General features: G+C 34.4%; 1 protein-coding gene across 7 annotated transcripts in view; it reads left to right on the forward strand.

The window, feature by feature from the left end:
- Positions 1 to 21,605, forward strand: part of BBS9 (Bardet-Biedl syndrome 9) — a 320,473-nt gene that overhangs the window by 261,054 nt on the left and 37,814 nt on the right. The window contains exon 23 of one of the 7 annotated variants that reach the window (XM_084510492.1): positions 13,592 to 13,704. The exons of the other annotated variants lie outside the window; for them this stretch is intronic. Within the exon in view, the coding sequence (XP_084366618.1) occupies positions 13,592 to 13,704 (113 nt within the window). The remainder of the gene's footprint in view (positions 1 to 13,591; positions 13,705 to 21,605) is intronic. 7 annotated transcript variants of the gene reach the window in all.

Below are 21,605 nucleotides of genomic sequence, written 5' to 3' on the forward strand. Positions count from 1 at the left end.
TATTTTGGATGTTTCTGCACAGGATGTATGGGCTAATTTGAACAGAAATGTTCCATGTTGGCTTGTTACTTGGTGTACATAATTACTTAAAATAATATATTATGAAAATGGAAAAAAAAATGTATTGTTTTTGGAGGTCAGACTCCTGCCAGGTATGCAATCCCTAAATCAGCCAAGTATATATGAACATGCCTAGGTAACTTTTACTTGTTTACGTATTTTTTCTTCTATACAACTGTATCTTAAGAAAATACCTATATTCAGCAAAGCTGTTATGCATGATACAAAGAATCTAGTGTGATTATGATCATTACCCAAATACAGAATAGATCAAGAGTATAGTATTAGGATACCTATGAACATTTATACTACTGTTAGTACATAAAAGTGGATATATTTGTATGTAAGATAGATATAAACAAGAATTTACAGGGCTTTGTTAGGTGCAACCTCACAAACCAGACCTGAGGTTTTTGAGGAACCAATCTTCGTTTCTACTTTTGAGGCATGAAGTGACTTTTCTTGCTTGTAAAAATCAACATTTTGCATTGCCTGTGTATGGAGTCTATTTATAGGAATTAAACTCAATGTGCTTCTATACTACCTGTGAATTTCCTTTCCTCAGATTAGGGCTACTGGGGGGCTGCAGTTTGGTTTTCTGTCATTTTCATGTGGCAGTGCTGCAAGATAAATAATAACTCGTGTTATGTGGGAAACTCATGTATTTTTTATTTTACTTTTTTTTTTTTTTTCTCCATCTGAGTTTGCAGATTCAAATGCAGCTCATCCTAATCTAGAATTACAAAACAAATCTTAATTGTGTTTCCTTCCAAAAATATTTATAAAATAAAGTGACTTTGTTAGATTGCAATCTGAAACATTTGCCTTTCGTTTGCAGCGGAAACCATTAGAAGTTTTTTTTATGGCCACACCCAGGACTCCTCAGAGTCAATCATATAAACATTAAAAGCAAAAACCCAAGCCCATAGACATCTGTAAGGCTTCACAAAAGAAATTGAGTTTCTTTGAGTGGTAGTTTTCATGCAGAACTGTACCTACTCTGAGAATTTATTCTCTTATGCTAAGAATGATTAAAGAATAAAATGTACTATTCATATTGCTTGCCTGTGCTTGCAAACTGTGCAGCATGGTAACAACAAATGAGTAAAATTTAAAATAAATGCAATCAGCTTTTCTTAAAAGATATTTAGGATTAGGCCTCTGCACAGGTTTGGATTTAATCTTAGGTACTTTACTACTATAATGGGCGATCACCAGGGGAACAGACATGCTTTTATTTGTGAATAAATCCACAGTAGATTGTTACATGAAAATGTGTTTTCATGCAATTATGCAAAGGAAATTAAAACAACTCAGAAGTAAATTTTTGCTAATTTAATTTCTTAGCTGTGAGTGCAAATTCTGCAAGTGTTACATTGACATGTAAATTTGAAGGTCCACTTGTAAAGTTAAGACAGGAGAAGTATCCTAATCAGAGTTACACAAACCCATCTAATTAGCATGAAAATATTTCTGGGCTGCCACATGTGATGTATCATTGCTTTGCTGTGCAAATACAATTAAAGAGAGCCTTGGGGACTTCCTCATAAAGAGATTAAACAGGAAAACAAGATCAGCAATTCTAACAGCTTGTATCTGAAGACTTAACCAATCAGACAAGTTTTCATTTCCAAAGATTTCTATTCCCTGATGTATGCATTCTAATTCACAAGTACGATTGTCTAATACTTGTAGGTCACAGACATCCACAATCTTTTACGTTCTGCTATGTTAGGAGAAGAAATAACAATCTGTAACCCTTTCAAAGGTGCATGTCATTTTTCTCTCCTGCTTCTCATTTTTTCCCATCAGAGATTAACAACAGTTTAGGCTCATGAGTGGAACTACTTGTTGAATGCTGCCTAAACTGCTTCAGTCAAAATGATCTTAACAAGCACCTACCTACCATTTAAAATTCTTTCTTAAGTTAACCTCACTTGTTTTGTCTGGAATAGGTTAAGGAAGTGGATCATAGGCAAGTCTGGAGAGGTGGGTATTTCTGGTGAGGAGGTTTGAAATGAGTAGCTACAAGTACTTCAGGGGGCAAAAACTTCCTTTGCTGAAATAGTAACTAGAAGAGCATGTATGAAATATACCACCCATTTAGCACAGAAGTTGAAAATAACCTCTTAACTCAGTTAATTTTTTATAGTTATTTAGGTGATTCTAATGCAATCTAATTCTGACTAATATGCTAGAATTAATAGTTTTGAATGACAAGCACCCTATTTCTCATGCATTTTAAAATGATACATCAAATGCTCTAGGAAATTTTATTGACTTTTTGAAATTCATTAGAAAAGAAACTGAAACTTGCAGAATAGCAATTTTCAGTTTTATATAATTCATTAAAATATAAACACATTAAACTAGTTCAATTCAACCTCTTTTGTGATGCTGTGAAATAAATAATTTAAATTAACATTTGAAACCATTGTTAATTACAAGTAGTTTAGTGTGTATTTAGTATGCTCCGAACTTTGATTTTCTAGTAGTTTGTCACAACAAAATTAGCTCAAAATCAAAAAAGCATTTTTTGTGCTATCTTGTGGAAGAAAATAATTCATCTAGCTAACTTGCTCAGTTCTGATGCAGGCTGTTTTGAGATTATAAAACTCTCTTCCAAAAATTCCAGATGACTGATTTTTTTTTTTTTTTCTTGAAGGAAAACTACTTTTTGGCTTGAATTATTTTAATTGTCATCTTTATATCACAGCAAAAATGTTGAGCAAAAAAATTCCATTCACGTGCCAAATACTAGAATGCATGCTGTAGCATACTGTTCAAAGTCATTATGTTGGATTTATTATCATGAGCAGAAGGGAAAAGTCACCTTCTCATTAGGGTTTTTGGGTCTCCAAAATTAGCCCCTCTCTTGTTTGATCTTGCTTCTAATCTTGAGACAGTCAATGACACTGGAATAATTTGAGATTTGCATATTTCTGGGGAGAAGCTTATGTTTTTATATATCTGTCATGTTTACAACAGACCCCATCCTCTTTGTCTTTATGGTGGTCATACACAGCTACTCTTGAAGAACCTTCTTTTCTGTGATTTTCATATTTCATGTCCAAGCAACTGGAAACAAAGTTTTTTTTTTTTTTTTTGTTTTTTTTTTTAAACAATCCAGTCACTAAAATGGACTCTGGATAAGTATAGGATCTAACTAACCTTATAAATAAACTGTTGATTTAACCAAGAGCACTCACAGCTCTGCAGTTAACTTCTTTTCCTTCTCTAGACTGCACTTGATCTGCAGTGATTCTCTAAAGCAAGTTTTATTAACAATTCATCTGTCCTCCAATCCAGAGATTTCCTTCAAAGCAATAAAATTTCTGGTTGACTCATCCAAATGAGTACACAAAGGGTCCAAAGTCATAACTGGTAGGATGTGAACATTGTCTAGTGTCAGAAATGGAGTCTAAAATTTTTTAAAATTAAATCAAAATGATTAAAACAATTACAGGCTTATAAGAGTGAAAGGTCTATTCAAGAGTATAGGAGCTAGAGGTGCTGACATTAAAAACTTATTCTTTCACTGTTCCTCAGACTCAGTGCAGATGATAGGAATTGGTGAGTTAAAACTGTAAGGCCTGAACTAAAATGAAAGTTTGAAAAGAAAAATATACAGACATGGTATGTATTTACTTATTTGATTCCGGAAAAGAAACTTTAATTCTGAAATATTGTACTGTTAGAGCTGAAGCCTTCACCAGCACTGCAAAGTGATGAAATGTTTAAGATTTTTGCTAACTGTCCAGGAATATTCAGTAGCTAAAAAATAAATAGCAAATGGTAAGGGAAGGAAATGGATTTTTAAGCCCCATTTAAAATTAAACCTTGTGTTTATTAGTATCAATCCATAATAGTAATACTTGTATTTGAATATAGTGTTACCAACAGGGAACATTTGGTCTGTTTGGGACGTGCTGTGAGATCCAGGCAGCTGCGGTGGCTTAGCCATTTTTAAATACTTAATAAACTGGCACTCCTAAACCTCACTTATTTATTATTATGGACATAAAATCCCTCAAAAGAAAGCCAGATGTTTAGAGAAAACAGTTTGGTTTCAGGGTTTTGAGCTGTGTATCATGCTTTTCATTATATGATTTCCTCTTCCTTCTGTCAGTATTTGTATTTTTTTAAAATATATTCTGGTAAGGCTACTAAAGCCCCTTGCAGTTCATCCATTCCCCACATACATGGGTTAAATGGTAATCATAGAGAAATAAAATGTAGTATGTATGTAGTTAAAATGTTTACTTCAGGAAATTGTTTTTGAGACTTTTTGTTGTTCAGCAAGAGCAGAGTTGCTTTTAAGTACTACTAAGGTCATAGTCAGATATGACTTACTCCAAAAGTAAACCCTGCAGAGTTTCTATCTTAAGCGCACCGTTGCAAATCATATGCCCTGTAACAAAATCTAGGCCTTGTGACAGAGCTGTGTGACTTTTCTCACTTTCTGTACCCAGTACTAACATTGTTCTCTTTGTCTCACCAACCTCAGTTTGCATATGTTTCTCTCATATATATCATCTTCTCCTCACTGGCAGTGTTTAATGCCTTCATCTTTGTTCCTCCTTTGAAATCTCTTGTCTTTGAAGTTTTGTATGTGTGTAAGTTGGATCCCAAATTCTTTTTTGATTTCTGCATAGAAACTTACAGCACCACGATCACCATGTGTGAATCACAAGACTGGTCGTTCATCTTGGGCATCATATGTGCCCAAACTGGGTTTCGTTAGAAGGAATTTTATAATATTTGAAATGTGTATCTGTTTTTATGTAACATTTCAGGTATCCACATGCAAAATGGAAGTAAGCACCTCTGATTGCTTAATGGTAGGCATTCAGTGGTCTTAAAATAGATCTATCTCATCAGAAAAGACAGTTGCCAGAACTGTCAGAGATTTGTTGTTCATGTATACCATTTCAATAAAATTTCTGTGTGGTATTTCTGTGTGGTATTCTAAATAAATGGCACTTACTAAAAAAAAAATTATCTTCATTGAGTGTTAGTTTTTTTTTTTTTTTTTTTTTTTAGTATTTAGATTGATTTTTTTTTTTTTTTTTTTTTTTTTTGTCCTAAGTCTTTATCTTCAAGGTTTATATTGTAGGTTTATGTCCTAGGTTTAGGTATAAAGCATATCAAGTATATTTATTATAGATAGAGGTATAGATGACAAATATATCAGTCTATAACATTGATTATACTACAGGTACATCTCATTAAATGTGACTCTTTGTACCATTCATGCCTGTTGATTAGAAAAAATACTACTAGTAAAATTAAGTATCAGTGATTGCTTCTGAAAGAAACAGCTGCTGAGAGACTCAGACTCAGACTTCACACCTTCCATAACACCTTCCAATCTCAATCAAATGTTTGTTTCGAGAAGAGAACTGGTGTACAGACTCTGGCTAGAGCAGGTGTAAATAGAAAGCAGATTTCTAAGTTATGAGCCCCACAGCTAACAGCTTCCTGGCATAGCTGCTCATGCATTCAAGTATAGGACTTCCACTTCTTCATGTATACTTGTGGTAAAGCAAGACAAGGACAGCTACTTAGGTGATAGTTTAAAATGAATCTTAAGTATTGTACTGACGTTGTGAAGTGGTGCATAGTACCAAATTGGTACATAGCAGTACCTAACTGGTTGCTCATCTTTGCTGGGAATGGGCATGTGTCATAGGGACAAACATAAATATGATGTGCTGCATTAATATATTTCCAGTACTATGCAAATGTAGTTTGCTTTCAGATACATGATTAAAAATGCTCCAAGTCTAACAAGATCTAAAAAGAGGTTCTCTAGGATTTCAGGAGGTGTCTGAAGTTCCTAGCCAATTCTGTTGAGCACAGTGCAGTTAAACCCACCTCACAGTGGAGCAGGAAATAGAAGCTTCAATGCACCACTGCACCCAAATCTGATTTTATTCACAATCATAATATGTACTTTCACTGAAAGCAAATACTTACAGGCACAATTTTTCCCTTCTCATAAGAATTCTTTCTTTTGGGTATAGTTCTTTTTGTACTCTCGAGGTCTTTGTTATATGAAGGCTTTTTCCTTTGGACCTCAATGTTTACACTTTGCTTAGTTGCTATCAGCCAAAATTTGAATGTCCTCAGGCACAAAGAAATTTGGCACTACATTATTTGGATCAGATTGTCTAATTAGTTGCAGTAAAATGTCCAGCGCTTTTGACTGAAGATGAGCCTGCACTATAGAATTCTGATTTTGGATTTATAATCACAACTTTTAAGTTCAGAAATGTTCAGAGGTCACCTACAAACAAATCTGGATACAAAAGCAGAAGTGATTTATGGTCACAATATAATGTAAATTATGTGTGAGTTAATGTTTCAAAGATAATGTTGTTACTATGCTATTATGTGGTCTATATTAAAATACAGAGAAAAGGGGTTTGCAACTCTTAGTTAGATTAATATGTTTTTCACTAGGACATCAATAAAACCCTAATGCCAGCCTTGTCTGTGAATAAAATACCTATAAACACAGTATATAACACGTTTTTACATAGTTGACCTATTGAACATTTCCACATGTTTTTCATTTATGTGGAATTGTTCTCTCTTACTAGACTCTGTTCATTTCTTTAAAACTTGATTTAAATGGAACAGACACCTTAAATATCTTAACAAGCATAGCTGACCTTTTTGGGGAATTCTCTAAAAAGGGTTGTATGCAGCTGCTGCCCAAGGTGTGCTTAGATCTGGTTTGTGGAATGAATATGGTAGAAGCATCCTCAGAAGAGTTTTTACAAGTGCACTGTAAAAGCTAGACACAAGGGAAATATTGGCACTGGTCAAAGAAGTGTATTAGTGATGCATATAATTTTCCCACAGTTGTGCTGTGGTGTGCTCACATGCACAATATATTGGTTAACTGGTAATAGGAAGCCATTGTTTTCTTTAGAGATCAGAAACATGATGTTCTGGCATGTCATATGAACACGTGCATAATGTAATAACTTAAACATATGTCACTTATAAGGTAGGTGTGAAACAAGGATATTCAAGTTGAAAGATCATAGAGTTAGCTATAGAGTCAAGAGGAAACACAGGAGGATGCATGCTTTGGGAACAAACAAAAATGTTTTCAGAGGTTGCTTTCATTCTATTATGTGCAAAAATTAAAATCTACAATTCATACTTATTCAATCCCTCTCACTCTTTCTTTCCTCTCTTTTTTCCTTTTTTTTTTTTTTTTTCTTGGTCTTTTTTCTTCCATCTCATCCCCCCTTCATTTTTATTTAATTATCTAGTATTATTAATCTATTATTATTATTTTTTTTTCATTCTGGAGTATTGGTGGGTGGGTTTTAGTGGATGAGAGAGAAGTTACCTTTGGATACATTTTTATTATTCTTGGTTTTCATCAGTAATAAAAGCATTTCATAGTTTTTCATGTTGCATGATACACCTATATTAGAGAAAAAAAATACAACTTTACGTTTCATCTCAAAAGGAAACATTTGTGTCATATCTGAGACAGAGAAGAATTTTTATTTATTTATTTATTAATAGTAATTCTGTTATATTTAGTGGTTCAAAATGTTTGAGAATATTTGTCATGTTGTATTATTTTACTAGCCTTTGTTATATGTCATTGCTTAGTTCTGGCTACTGAAAACACCACCTCTCAGCCTGATGACAGTTGGTGCTCTAAATGTTCTTAGTCACTTCAAGGTGTATGCTCATTCCCTTCTGGAAATGGGACAAAACTTCTTTGCCTCATAAACCCCTAAGCAGCTTTAGTATAAAAATAAAGCTGAAGAGTGATTTAGCCGTATTGTAACCTTGCTGTTCTTTGGATTCTATGCCCTTCTTGTAGCTAAGAACTTTCAGTACAAAAGATGTTTCAAATGTACATGTACAACACTAGAGTTTAAATATGAGCAAACATAATGGCTAAATCACTGATCTGGGGCTCTGTAAACTGCCTCCGTCCTAAAGAAGTAATATTCATAATCACTGTGGTATATAAAAAAAAAAAAAAAAAAAAAGTCTAGTGGTATGTTAAAATTTCCTCCATCACAAAGGAAAATATTCATATGTAGGTTGTATCTGTTTTGAAATCATTTGTTTGCAGATCAGGATAATCTGCAAAAGCCATACACTTTTTCAGTGAGCAGCCTGACTACATGTGTTTTTCCTCTTTATGTTTACTTTTTTTTTTTTTTTTTTTAGTTTTAACAGAATTATAACTAGGAAGTCAGAGCTGAAACTTGCAAACTTTATGTAGAAATGACTCTATCTACAAAATCCTGACCAGTTGGAAGGAAGAGTAATTTTTCATCTGCCATTGAAACTCAAAGACTTCTCTTTGCTGTGCAAATCGCAAATCTATAGAATTATTAATTTTTTTTTTAGCTCTCGAATATGCAGTGTTTGTGAGAGAGAAAAAAGCAAGAGACAAAACTGTTTTCAAATTACAAAACTGAGGACTTGAAGTCAAGGTGGTTCTTACTTCCACCTGTTTGTGAGTTGGCAATATAATGGTTCTGTGGAATATTCTTCTTCTCCTCAGCTGTTAACAGCAGTAGGGATAGATATTAGGTCTCATCCCTTATGAACTATTATTTGTGTCTTTAAAATAAGGTCTTATTGTGGCTGTAACTGCTGTGAATGGTTTGTAAAACCATGATGCAAAGGAAGTCAGCAGAAAGTTTGCCATTGACTACAAGAGTCTTTGGATCAGGCCCTGGGCTTTTATGTCTGTAACTGTCATGGAAAATAAATACTGTACTTTAAGGAGCAAGCTCCAGGGGCTCCTAAAAGTGGCTTAAATAGCTAAGAGAGGAGCAGTATAATAACTTCAGCTTTCATATAGTAGTTTCTCACTAGTTTCATATCCCAGTGATACTGTTGGGACTCCCAAATCACTGGTCAACAGTGTAATGATACATGGCAAATTACCTAGGTAATGGCAGTAGGATAAATCAGCTCCAGCCAGTGCTGGTTAGCCAAAGAGGAGTATGCTATGTATTAACTGGAACCTATTCCCCAAAGACAAAATCAAAGGAAAAACAGACTTGAGATTTTTTTTTTTATTATTATTTTTTTTAACCCAATATGATGATTAGTGGTCATTAGTGAAGATGATTTATTTTTCCTTGTGGAAAGGCTAGTGAGTGACTTTAGAAAAGCAAATGTGAATGTGTAACTTTTTACAGAAATTGCTGGAAGGGATCAGAGATTTCACAGCAGTTTTCACCTTCAAGACAGAATTTCTGTTTGTATTCTTCAAATAAGGAAAAGTTTTTGGTAACATCCAGTGCTGTGAAATATAGTTGATGACTTGACATTATCACTTTCATGAGAGAGAAAGGAGATAAACAGCAACTACTCCCAAACCTCCTAAATGTTTTGCTGGGGTGACATGAAGATGAAGGTCAAAGCGCTGTCAACTCAACTCAGTAGGAATTGAAAGTGCTGAGTATGTTATAGGATCCTGGCAAACGAAAGTGCTGTAATTAGTCTTAGCCAGAGCACAAACCAGAAAGTCAATTAAAGAAAGTCACAGAAAAGTGTAATTTTTTTTTTTCATACTTCTACCCAGAAATGTGTGACATTTAAGTCACATCTGATGCTCACCGGTAGCTGTGGGAAAAGTAAATGTAGTTTAAGCTGATGCCAATTACAATAATAATAATTTGAAGTCTTATAATGTTACAAGATATTCTTTCTGACATTAACGAATCATGTGCTAGTGAACTGAGCAGTTAAAGGAAGGTGTTAATGGAATAGTGGTACATTGACTAGCATTAAGCACATCCTGTGTTAGGCAGTGATGTATGAGTCCATGATGGTATTTTTGGAACTTCCTTTGTGGAGCATTGTTGAGTGTTAGAATTATCACCTCTTTATGAAATGGGGGAAGGGGGTAAATGACTTATCCATCTCTGTTGCAGAGTTCAAATTATAACTCCTCTGTTTTCTGTCTGGGTGTGTGGACACAAGCCATAGAAACTCTCATCTTCTTTTATTGATCGTATTGCTGTTTTTATGCTGTTGTTGCTTTAGTGTATGTAAGTGTATCTATGCAGGATTTTTCAAATGTTTCAATTTGAATAACTGTGATGGCTTACAGACTTTATTTGTATGTAGGATTCCAGCTGAGGTTTACAATGATTGTTATACTACATTCAAACCCCTTTGACTTAGAATCAGTATTTATACATTCTCAAAAAAGCTTGTTTTCCTATTGTGACCTGCCAAAAAAAAACCACAACAGTGTGTGTGTATATATATATATATATATATACACATATATATATATATACAAGACTCCTAATGCTGTGACTTGCATTTCTGACTAATCTTTTTTCCTAGCAACCTGAATACAATGTTGTAAGAGAGAAGAAGTTCTGATTTATCATCTACCATAAAGTATGGCCAAATCATACCTGAGTTCTAAAGATGAGTAGAATGACAAAAGATTAGACTGAAGCAGTCATGGAGGATTCATGCTAGCAGCAGAATACAAAAAAAGACTAACCTAGTGTTTGATCAAAGGAGACTTTACCTTTTCAGTAGCTATTCACATGATTAATCCAAACAATGAATCCTAATCTTCATATGATTTTCAACATTTAGATTACAGGCAGACCAGAAAATTCTGGAAAATCTGTTAAACTTACACTTGTGACAGTGAATTCAATAGGCAAGTTATATTAATAAAATGATTTGAAACCCATATTGATGTTTGTAGTTAAGAGTAACAATTTCTTGGTTTGTTGGCTGAATACTGTCCAAGTGCTGTAGAGCATTAGGTAGATTTTTCTTAACTCTGTGGCTGGGAAAGAAAGAATAATAATATCAATTGAATCTTGTTTCCATCTCAGGTAACAGTTGTATCTGGGGTAGATCTCTGATAGTCTTGAAAGGTTTTGAGTGCTTTAATGTCCTTTATTTTTGCTGGGACTTCAGTTGGTCCTGACAGACAGAGCTGCATTTAAAATCTGTCCTCTAAACATCTTTACTTTTATTTCTGTACTGAAGAATCAGTTAAGGAGAGGAGTTTGCGTTTTCTCTTCTGAAAAGGTTTTCTTTGTGCCTGGATAAGAAACCGTGGCTTCTGCGTTTTACAGACCTTATGTTGACTAAAACTAATTGTTTTACAAAGGTGGCCCTTCTCTCTCACAAGGGATAATCAGGGATGCTATTTCTTTCCCCGGGAATTTGTTTTCTTGTGACCCTACTTCTAGTTCCAGCCAACTCTCATTTATCTCAGAGTGACCTATGTAGCCTCCTGACTTTTCTCCTGTGTCCCCCTTGTAATATGCTCTTTTTGCAGAACCACCAGAAAGCTAATAATTTTCTGGATAATGTTTCTGAATTCGGTTTAGTCACTGGTGGGATCCAAGAACCTCCTAACCCTCCTAACATCATTCTCTCCTTTTTTTTTTTTTTTTTTTTTTTTTTTTAAATTTGATTTTCTTGTCAGAGTCTGAGTGAAAGTACCACCCAAATACTTGTATAACAAAGAAAATGAATTTTTTTTTCAATCAGATATAAAGTATAAATATCTATTTAATCATTTAACCATATTTCAAGTTACGACAGAAAGAAGGTAGTCACTCTCTGAAACCAAGAAGGCAGTCAAATGTTTAAATTTGCCAAACAAATCTGATTATTATTGTTATTATTATTATTGTACTTGGAGCCTTACACCATTGTGAATAGCATAGTGACTGAGTCAAGTACAAAAATAAAGGTCATATTTTCATGATGATAAAATTATAATATGTTTAGTATGGCTGATTAAAAAGGTTGAAGCTACACTCTCAACAAGTGGAACAACTACTGTTTGTAGTGCTAACTGTCTCTGCCAAAGTTTGCAACAGGATCCAAATGTCCATTGTTTGATAATGTTAACTTTTCCAAGACATCTCATCAACCACGGTTTTTCCTTGCCTGTACATAGAAACAGGAATATTATTATTATTTTTTTGCATCCTAGTTTGATGATTTCACCAACTACATTTTTATTTCATTAATGAGAACACACTTTCTAGTCTTATAAAGGTTTTCATGGAAACTAAGAAAGTAGATAGAGCTTTCAAAGCAATTTGGATTATGTAATCAAAAGAATGTCTAAGATACAATCACAAGGCTTTAAGATTCCAGATATAGCCATTAAGTCATTGATAACCTTCCAAAGTCTGAAAGAAATGTCACCTTTAATAATTTAAACTGGGAAAAAAAAAAGGAAAATTGAAGTCTCTTGTTGACAATATAAAGTAGAATACATTATGTTGCACTTTGGGGTTCTTTACAAGCTGGAAGTTTCCCCTTAAATAAGACATTTATTGAAAATTTGTTTGTTTGCATGATACTAATACTACAGTTTTGCTGAAAAAGAAACAAAGCAAATTTGCAAGTCGTGTAAACTGAAAGGAAATCATGGCCTAAAAATTACAAACATTTTTTTGGACAAAATCTCAAAAAAAAAAAAAAAAAAAAGAGATGCATAACTTGTTAAAATTCTACCTATCAATCCAGACAGTTGTCAAAGTATCAAAAATATATAGCCTAAATTTGAGGAACCAAGTTATGCTGCTGCTAGAGTGGCAGACTTTGTAACCAAACTGAGGTGGGAAGAAAGTATGAGCTACATGTACTTAATTGTAATGGTCATCTTTTAAATTTGGCATGGCACAAGAGGATAATATGACCTAAACTATAAAAATGAAAAAGAATAAAGGAAATCGAAGAAATACCCTAAAAGCATAAATTTATTATCCAAATGAGGTATCATATTTCAGCATATAAATTCTGATGTGTATCAGTAAGTCCACTAACAGAATAAATTCTGTAAAGAAGTTTTGGCTTCCTTATCTTAAGTCTCCTTTACTCCATTCACAGTTTGTGAGCTATAAAGAATAAAATAAAAGATTTTACATGAAAACACAGCTCTACTTTGTAACAACAAAAAGAATGGTAAATCAAAGTAGGGGCCTTGTGGTCTGGGGTGGGGGACAGGTAGCTGAGAAAATGACTGCTTTGGTGGTTGGGCTTAGGGGGTAGTAGTTAGTGTGGGTCATATCCTACCTAGAGGTCAGCCACAAAAGTTGTCTGTCTGGGACCCGTGCTGTTGAACATATCTATCATTGAGCTGGAAGAGATGATGGAGTGCACTCATCATGCATGCACAACATGAAATCGGGGATTCTATATCCTCAAGCATTCGATATCCTCAAGAGAAGGGCTGCCATTCAGGGGTGGGCAGAGAGCCTTGAGGAAAGGATCAATGGGCACATTATTAAATACAGCAAGGAAAAATACAAAGTCCTGTAGCTGGGAAAGATTGACCTGTTAAAGCAATACTGGGGAGAAGCTCTTCTGGAAAGGTCTGGGGACTGGTGTGCAGGAAGCTGAGCACAATCTCTGAGTGTGCAGTGATAGAGGCTGGGAATATCCAGAAGGGGCTATGTCCCCCTAGTCAGCACTGTTAGGCCACATGTGCATACTGCATCCAGTTTGGGCTCTCCATTACATACAGGATATTGGAGAACTGGAGTGACTTCTGGAGAAGCCCCAGCGTGGCTGGGGCTGGACTCCTGCCCCTTAAGCAGAGATTCAGGGACAGGGATAGCTCACCCACACAAAATCAAGGTATGTCTGCTTTATTAAACATTTTCAGTATATTCTAATAATGCTACTTATTGAAATATCATCCCACTCTGTGATGGGTATCTTGTATAAGGCAGTGGATTACTCTCTAGTTGTGAATTCCTTTCTCTGTGATCTGTCAGAGGAGTTTATTTTAGTGTCTTAAAGTTGATACCTTATTTTTGCACTGTTGCCATAGGTGAAATAGATCTACTGTTTTGTTTGTTTGTTTCCCCCCTGCTGACGTGTCAAAGACAACTGATGGGTAAAAGCAAAACTGATAACAAATTAAATTCTTATTATTGTGTTTTCTATTATAGCTTTGAAAGAAATATTGCTTGTACTGAAAAGCCAAAAGCTCATTGAATGTAAAATCTGTGTCATTTTACTGAAGTGAATGAACTTGTGCCAATTTATGTGAAATGAAGATCTGGCCTTTGTGGCCAGATAGTGGGGAGGGCTTTTCCTATTTACCTTTTACTTTATTAGCGTCTTAAATATACGTATCACTACCATATATTTGTGTCTCAAAAATACATGGTACTTACATATATTTGCATGTCAGTCACTATTTAGAATTGGTTTTCATTAGAGTTGCCCAGGAAGCACATAAAGGGTTTGATAATTAGTTATTGTTTGACCCAAAAATAACAAAATAAACACAAAGTAGTTCTTGCCAACAGAGTAATTGGCAGGAAACTAAAACACTTAGCTCTAATATATATCTCAAATAAAACTTGACATGTAACTATGAAATGTATAGAGAAGTATGTTTTACTAACACTGTACTAGCATAACAGAGGGCAAAGTTCTGCTCTCCAATAAAGGAGATTCAATTTCCTGACATCATTAATGTGAAAGGTGAATTTGGCCTCCATCTTCTTAAGCCACCCTGTCTCTGTTATTGATAAAGCTACTGGTTTTCTTGGTCCATTGTACTGGTCCAGACTTCAGGCTTGAGCATGAAGAAGGGAAGCTTTCTCAAGAATCAGATAGCATAGTAGGTCAGTGCTGTTCAGTTGATCCATATTTGCTAGCATTAGAAAATATGATGGATTGCACTGAAACGAAACCATCAGGCTCTTAAACTGAATGGTTCCTTTTTTGAGTTCAAGAAAAAGTTTAAACCACTGGATAAAATTATGGGCCAATTATGTATAAACTTCTTTACCACTAGAATAAAGGAAGCCATAATTCTGTAGACTTACATTTTATTGAATTCATCTGTTTTCATTTATAAATAGAACGTAAGAGAAGAAGAAATCTATACTGGTGGACAGTGATATAATGCGGCTTCTGTGCACTTGCATTGAAATCAACCAGAACACTTGGTTTCTTTCTTTGACAGGTTAAAAGAAGACTCAGAAAAGGCAAAACTACTTTAAGAATGTCAGTCTTGAACATTGTAGTTGTTAATATCAATCTTGAATGTTATAGTTAATAAATCAGCATATTCAAGTTCCTGCTTGGATAGAGGAAATTTGGAAGGAAGAAATTTTTTAACTTTTCAAAGAATACATGTAAATTAGACCAAGCCTATAAAACTCCATATTTATGCCATAATTCAGAAAAACAAAGCAAAGCAACAACAACAAAAAATCACTTTTTAATTGCCTTAGAAATTCTTAAGCATCTAATTTCACTATTCAGAATGTTTAGACTTGTCCTTCTGTGTTGAGCCATTCAAAATTAAATAAATTTAAATCTAAAAAACAGGGACAGATGGGGTATTCATTATACAAAAAAAAAAAAAAAAAAAAAAAAAAAAGCTGGGACGATGAACTAAAAGATCCAAAAAGTACCATCATTAAAATTCTGCTGCTGGATGTCACTTGGGCAATCACTGTCTGGAAAAGTGTAAGATTTTTTAATTTAAGATAGTTACAGTTGTTGATATTAACTTCTTGAGAATGATATATAAACTGTTAAATCTCTCTTCTATTTGCTACTCAACAGTTATCTTACATTACATAAAAGTCTTAACATTAATCTCAGGAATAAATCATAATTAGGGTAGCAGCTGTTACAAACAGGAATGAAGTATTTAGTACACCTGTCACTAATGAAGAATTTCTGTAAAGTATATTAATCTAAGTATGAACCATATAGCTTGCTAATTGAATTTATAGTATATTGAGTAAAAGATGAACATATTCGAAAGTACCCCTTAGATCCCTGTAGGAATAATTAGGACTGTAAGTATAGCCTCATAGTGTTTTCATAGCATCATTAAAATGAAATGATTAGTTAAGTAGCATTGTAGCAGAGCTGAACTGCAGGGGTAGTGTTAGCTGAAAAAGGGATTTTTTCTACTTGAAAGAGTTAGTAAATCAGTGATCAAAATATTGATTTTATGCATGCGTATGGATATGTTACTTCTGTGAAATCTGAAAAAAATACTGTACTGTATTAGAAATCAAAACTAAATAGTCTTCATTTAAAATTATATATATAATAACATATAATATATAATATATATTCCAGAATATATATTTCTGAAACTATCACTTAATTTTTCATTCTGACACCGTGATTATGTTGCACTGTAAGATTCTGTTTAGAGTAAGAAGTGGCAAAACTTCACTATAATCAACTGGGAAAGCAGAAAATGCTGTTTCTAGGTGAAATACAGTTGTATTTTACTACTTTGATTTGAGTCACAGCAAAGCATGTGTGGGCTGAAAGGTCCAAGCAAGTAAGTGAATGCTAATGTAACACAGGAAGCTTTACTCTAGTATTGGTAGCCCCAGCAGTGGCAATGGGGTGGCACAAACTAGCGGTCCCCATGTGTACTGAGAAACCTTGTCAGGCCTGTAGCCTTTCCTTATTTCCACATTGTCGTTATTACTGCCATTCAGCTACCTTCACGTTTCATGGTAACCCTTCCTCGTCTCTGTATGTAAAAAGGCAGAAAGATGTAACAAACTGAGCCTGTGGACAATGGTGGGACACAAAATTCTGAAAATGTGCCTTCAGAAGAAAGCAAAGCAAGAGCTAAGATGGGGCTCAATCATGAGTGAAAGGCAAATAACCTTGTTAATGAAAAGCTGCTTCAAAGAAATAAGTAACTTTCTCATCATTTTCTCTTTCCAGTAGAAATACCCTAAAGATGAAAATTTTGCTTCTCACTCTGGCCAAAAAGTAGTAATGCTACTTAGGCAAGACTCCCAAAAGATGCGTCCAATAAAAATTTATTAATTTCTTGGATTGCTTTTCACTGACTTAACAGATTTAGATGACCTAAAATACATGAGCAGTATAGTTCTGTTTGCTTGTCTGTAGAGTTCAAAATCATTCTTCTAATAGCTGTCATAAATTGCATGTTCAGTGCCCAAAGGACTGTCTAGCAACAAGAGTCTATTCAGAGTAAGGGCTACTCCAGTTATTTCTCCTTTTTCCTTACCTCATGACCAGCAGATGGGATGTAAGAAAATATAGAAATCATTATCCATGCCCTTGAACACTTGAGAGCTCCTTTACAAAGGTGAGCCATCTGTTTACTACAGAAAATAATTTTTAATGATTGTTTTTCAACACCAGAGTACCAAAGAGCAACTTTTTAAAAGGTCAGAATGATTGCCTATGTTTGACTGCCATGGGAAATCCATCAGGCAATAATTTAACCTATATGTCCCTGCACATACATATGCAAGTCCCATATTGTATTACAAATCTGTCATCCACTTTGTATTTCCCCAAACAGTCTTTTTGACTCATAAACTGTGTTTTCCTTAAAACTGTGGTCTGTGTAATTCTCTGTGGAGACACGGGAGAGGAAAAGGATTGCAGTGAATTGTTTCCAGAGTGCCTGTGAACATAGGGATACTTAAGAACATGAAAGTGAATTTATTTAATGTTGAAATCCAAAATATGTAAGGCAAAATTGGATGGATGTCATTGCAGAGGGTCTCTTTCTGGAATTAAGATAGTCATAGCATGTGCCACCAGGGTTCTAAAAATACTCCCCTCACAAAATGTAGGAAATGTTATTCATGTATTTATCTTCCCCTCCCCCCCCCCCCCCCCTTTTTTTTTTCCCTGAATCACTCTAAGTTCCCTGAATAAACCCAGCTGCATACAGCTAATCCAATCGGTGGATCACTGCTCTGCTTCTCTGCCAGTTGTGTGAGATTTACTTGAGGCTTAATTTCATAATGCGGACAGAATAGTCAGAGTTTTTTTTTATTATTATTATTTTATTTGAATGGAAAACAACAACAGCAACCTTTTACTCAAAAACTTAAAGTGGCATATGAATACAGTTATGCTACTTCCATAGTCACTCTGTTAAATATATGTGGTACTCTGTAGCACTTAGATTTGCTTGTTTAGGGTTCTGCAATCTCAGCATTATTCTCATAGTGCATTTGTAAAAATACTGTGAGAAAGTCTGGTCTCTTACTAAATGAAATGTCATTCGTGAGAAACTATCCTAGGAAACATTCCAGGAAACATAAAATGTAAAATGGATCTTCCTCCCTTCCTTCCTCCCTCATTTCCTCCCTTCCTACCTCCCTCCCTTCCTTTTTTTTTTTTTTTTAAATAAGCTGTGTTTAAGTAATCTCAGTGTGTGTCCACCTTTAAAGGATTTTTTATAGATATTTTTTTTTTTTTTTTTACTGTACTATCCCATTTTGAGTTACTGAAAAAATAACTCCACAAAAATATGGATGGTTTTCTGCTTTATATTCTGAAACAATTGGTAAAGCTGGAGAGAAAACCTAGAAATAGTAGTTGCTGATTTTAAAAAATTGGTGTACTGTGGCTAAAATGTAATAACAGTTTCTAATGATTTGGTCTTGAGGCAGTTGTTTCTTAATTTGTGATAACTTTCTTACTCCTAATTTAGGGTAGTCTAAATTCTATGGGATTACAACCTCATTAATAGGAAAACTGAAAATAAACAATAGATATTAGAAGACTGTGTGTTTTTTTTTCTGTTCATCTCATGAGCATTCTTCTGTTTTTTAAATGCCATCTTTAAAATCTTATCATAAAGTTCATATCCAAGTCATTTTATCAAATCCTGCTTTTACTTACAAATTTGATTTGGTTAAGCCGGAGGAAACACAGCATCAGGATGACAGGGTTATTGCTCTAAAAGCGAGCACTATGTTGCTTCAAAATTTGCAGCTTACTCTGTCTTTATGTATGTAACGAAAACTGAGTAACAGACTACAAAACTATGTAATTTTACACTGTCCAGACAACATGATCTTATCAGCCTGTGATTCCCTACTGTCAAGATTGTGGATAGTAGCTGTATTTTCCTGTGAAAAACTAGAAGGGATACTTTGTTCATAAAAGCATCTTGTGTATTCATTTTCAAAATGAATGGTATACGTTTCAAATAAACCATTTAATTCACATTCTGCTTAATAACAATGATTTCTATTGTTGCCATTTTCAAACAAGGTTAATTCTCAAGAAAGAAAATTGATTGCGTGACTGCACAGACATCGGAAAAGGTGTTTCTAGTGTTGTCATCACCAAAGATTACATACAGATGGGTACATCAAGTCACATTGATTTTTTTCCTTTCCTTCAAAAGTGAAGATATATTGTAAAAATTATTTAGGATATACATAGTTTGCAGATTCTTGAAGAACTTGTCATTTTAAGGTCTACTATAAACTAATCTGAATCTGCAGAAGTTTTTTCTATTATACTAATATAGTTGTTATCAAAGATTAATCCATTTGAAAATAATACTTTCCTTGTTCTGAGGCAATCTTTGCTACACAAAGGGAGAATGCCAGTACCCTATCCTGTACGCCGCAATAGCTCAAGTTATTAGTATTCACTACATGCATTATGTTAAATATTTCTTCCTTGTCCTTTACATTAGGTTTTAGTGTCCCTCTCCACTTTCTGCATATAATGTTCATTCTTGTCTAAGTACAGGAAGAAGCAATTATTGTTATAGTATTTCAGTTAGGTGAAATGCTATATCAAGATATATTAAGCATTTAGGAAATGCCACAGGTAGATGTTTGACGGCTTGCCTCCTCTGGCATTTCATTCTTCCAGACCATAGACAACCTGGCCACCTTTACTTATTCCTGTGATCTTTGGGACTTTGGGAAAGCTTGTATCTTTAGTCCAGATATGGCTATGTTTTTCAAAGATATTTCAGACAGGACAAAGAAGATCTGTTTGATGCAGATTTTTCAGATACCTTTGCCTTTATGTTCTCTGTTCAAATAATAGAATAATAGTTTTCTCACTTATATAAGGACTAAGCCAGAGACGTTTATGGCTTCATTAGTACAAGTGCTTTTTAAACTGCTTTGATTTGCAAACTAATATATCTATTATTTATTTATTTTTTCCCCAGAAGAGCTGCAGAACTGTAACAAAAATTTGATTTTCTTTTTTCTAGGCCTTTGGAAGTAGACTTCTGTTTACAAGTTTAAGACACTTATTTTCAAGTGTTATTAATTGTCCTTTCTAAAGTGACCATTAATAGAATTGCCATTACACTCTTCATGTGCAAATCTCACACTTCTAATGTGTGGGTTTGTTCCCTCCCCCCCTCTCCCCCTCATCCTTTCTGATATTTATATTCTGCCATTTCAATCTGGTATTTATAAAATCTGTTCTTTATGGCATCATCTACATCAATTAAACTGTTATTCAGCCTGGTCATTCACTACCTTGACTGTTATAATCACTTCACCATGGTTTCCTTTCCATCATCTCTCCTGATTACAAATTATACCCATATCTTTTTCTAAGATATTTTTTTCTTCCATGACTCTGACCATTTTTATTCTCCTGTCTACCACCACATCACATTCATCTTTTTGGTCCTTGGCTGTCAAGAGTTCAATTGATTTGTTTCTGTCTTTAAGGCTGCTGTCACTTTCTGATGGGGAGGAATAAGGGAGTGTAGAAGAAAAATGCTGGTATTTGCATTACTTTTTATACAGGGATTGCAAGTTCTGGCTATAGATTTTGACTGGATTGTCTCATTTATAATATAAAGGAGGGGGTGGATCCTCCATCCTTTATCTATGGAATCAGAGAAAATGCTTTGCAACCCCACACTTGCTAAGGATATTTTATTTCTCTGAAAAATCTCAGAGGAGTGAGACCATCCAGACTGTCTGTGCCAGGTACAGAGTTATCCTGGTCAGTATGTGACAAGACATACTTATGCAGCCTATGGGCCCTAGTAAGTTAGCATCTCTGGCTGTTGTATCAAAATAGTTCTGAAACTTTTGAAAATTTCCCCTTTGATAGGCAAGATTTCTGGCCTAAAGTATTAGCTAGACTAGTTTCTTTCAGTTAGCATGTCAGCTTTTAACATGCAAAACCAACTGTCTTCATTCAAACATTTATCACAATCATAAAAAGGTTATGCTGTATTAAAAACTTCATTGAAGTGGATGTCTAGCTCGTGATATCAAGGACTGTAATTCACAATCCAATTTAGAAAATGAGAAATTGTGCTGCAATAAACAGTGCTTTGTTCATATGAAGTTTTAAGCTTACTATGTTTTTTATGAATATATGTTCTCTTGAGTCTATGTGGATAACCCTTTTTTAACCTCTAAATATAATACAACGGTAACACAGAGCATTTTATCCAGGGTACAAGTAATCTAGCAACAAAAATTCCTGTGTTACTAGGTTTGAGTTCAAATGTTCAAGGGTAGAATTGGCTGTAATGGTATATCTGTGAAAAAAATAAGCCTGTGGTGAAGTTGGAACCCTAGTGCCAAAGCACAACATATAATTGGGCCTAATTTTTTCCATATGTATCAACAAAAACAGTCTTTGCTTCCATGAGAGATGAAAGCTTCCCTTTCTGTCATATTTTTATTTTGTATATAATTCCTAGTTCTTTATAATTTCATAGGCTTTTTAAAAAAACATGCCTAGATTTAGGGAGAGATGAG

Source organism: Aythya ferina (assembly GCF_964211825.1).
Source record: "Aythya ferina genome assembly, chromosome: 2".
NCBI classification, from domain to species: domain Eukaryota; kingdom Metazoa; phylum Chordata; class Aves; order Anseriformes; family Anatidae; genus Aythya; species Aythya ferina.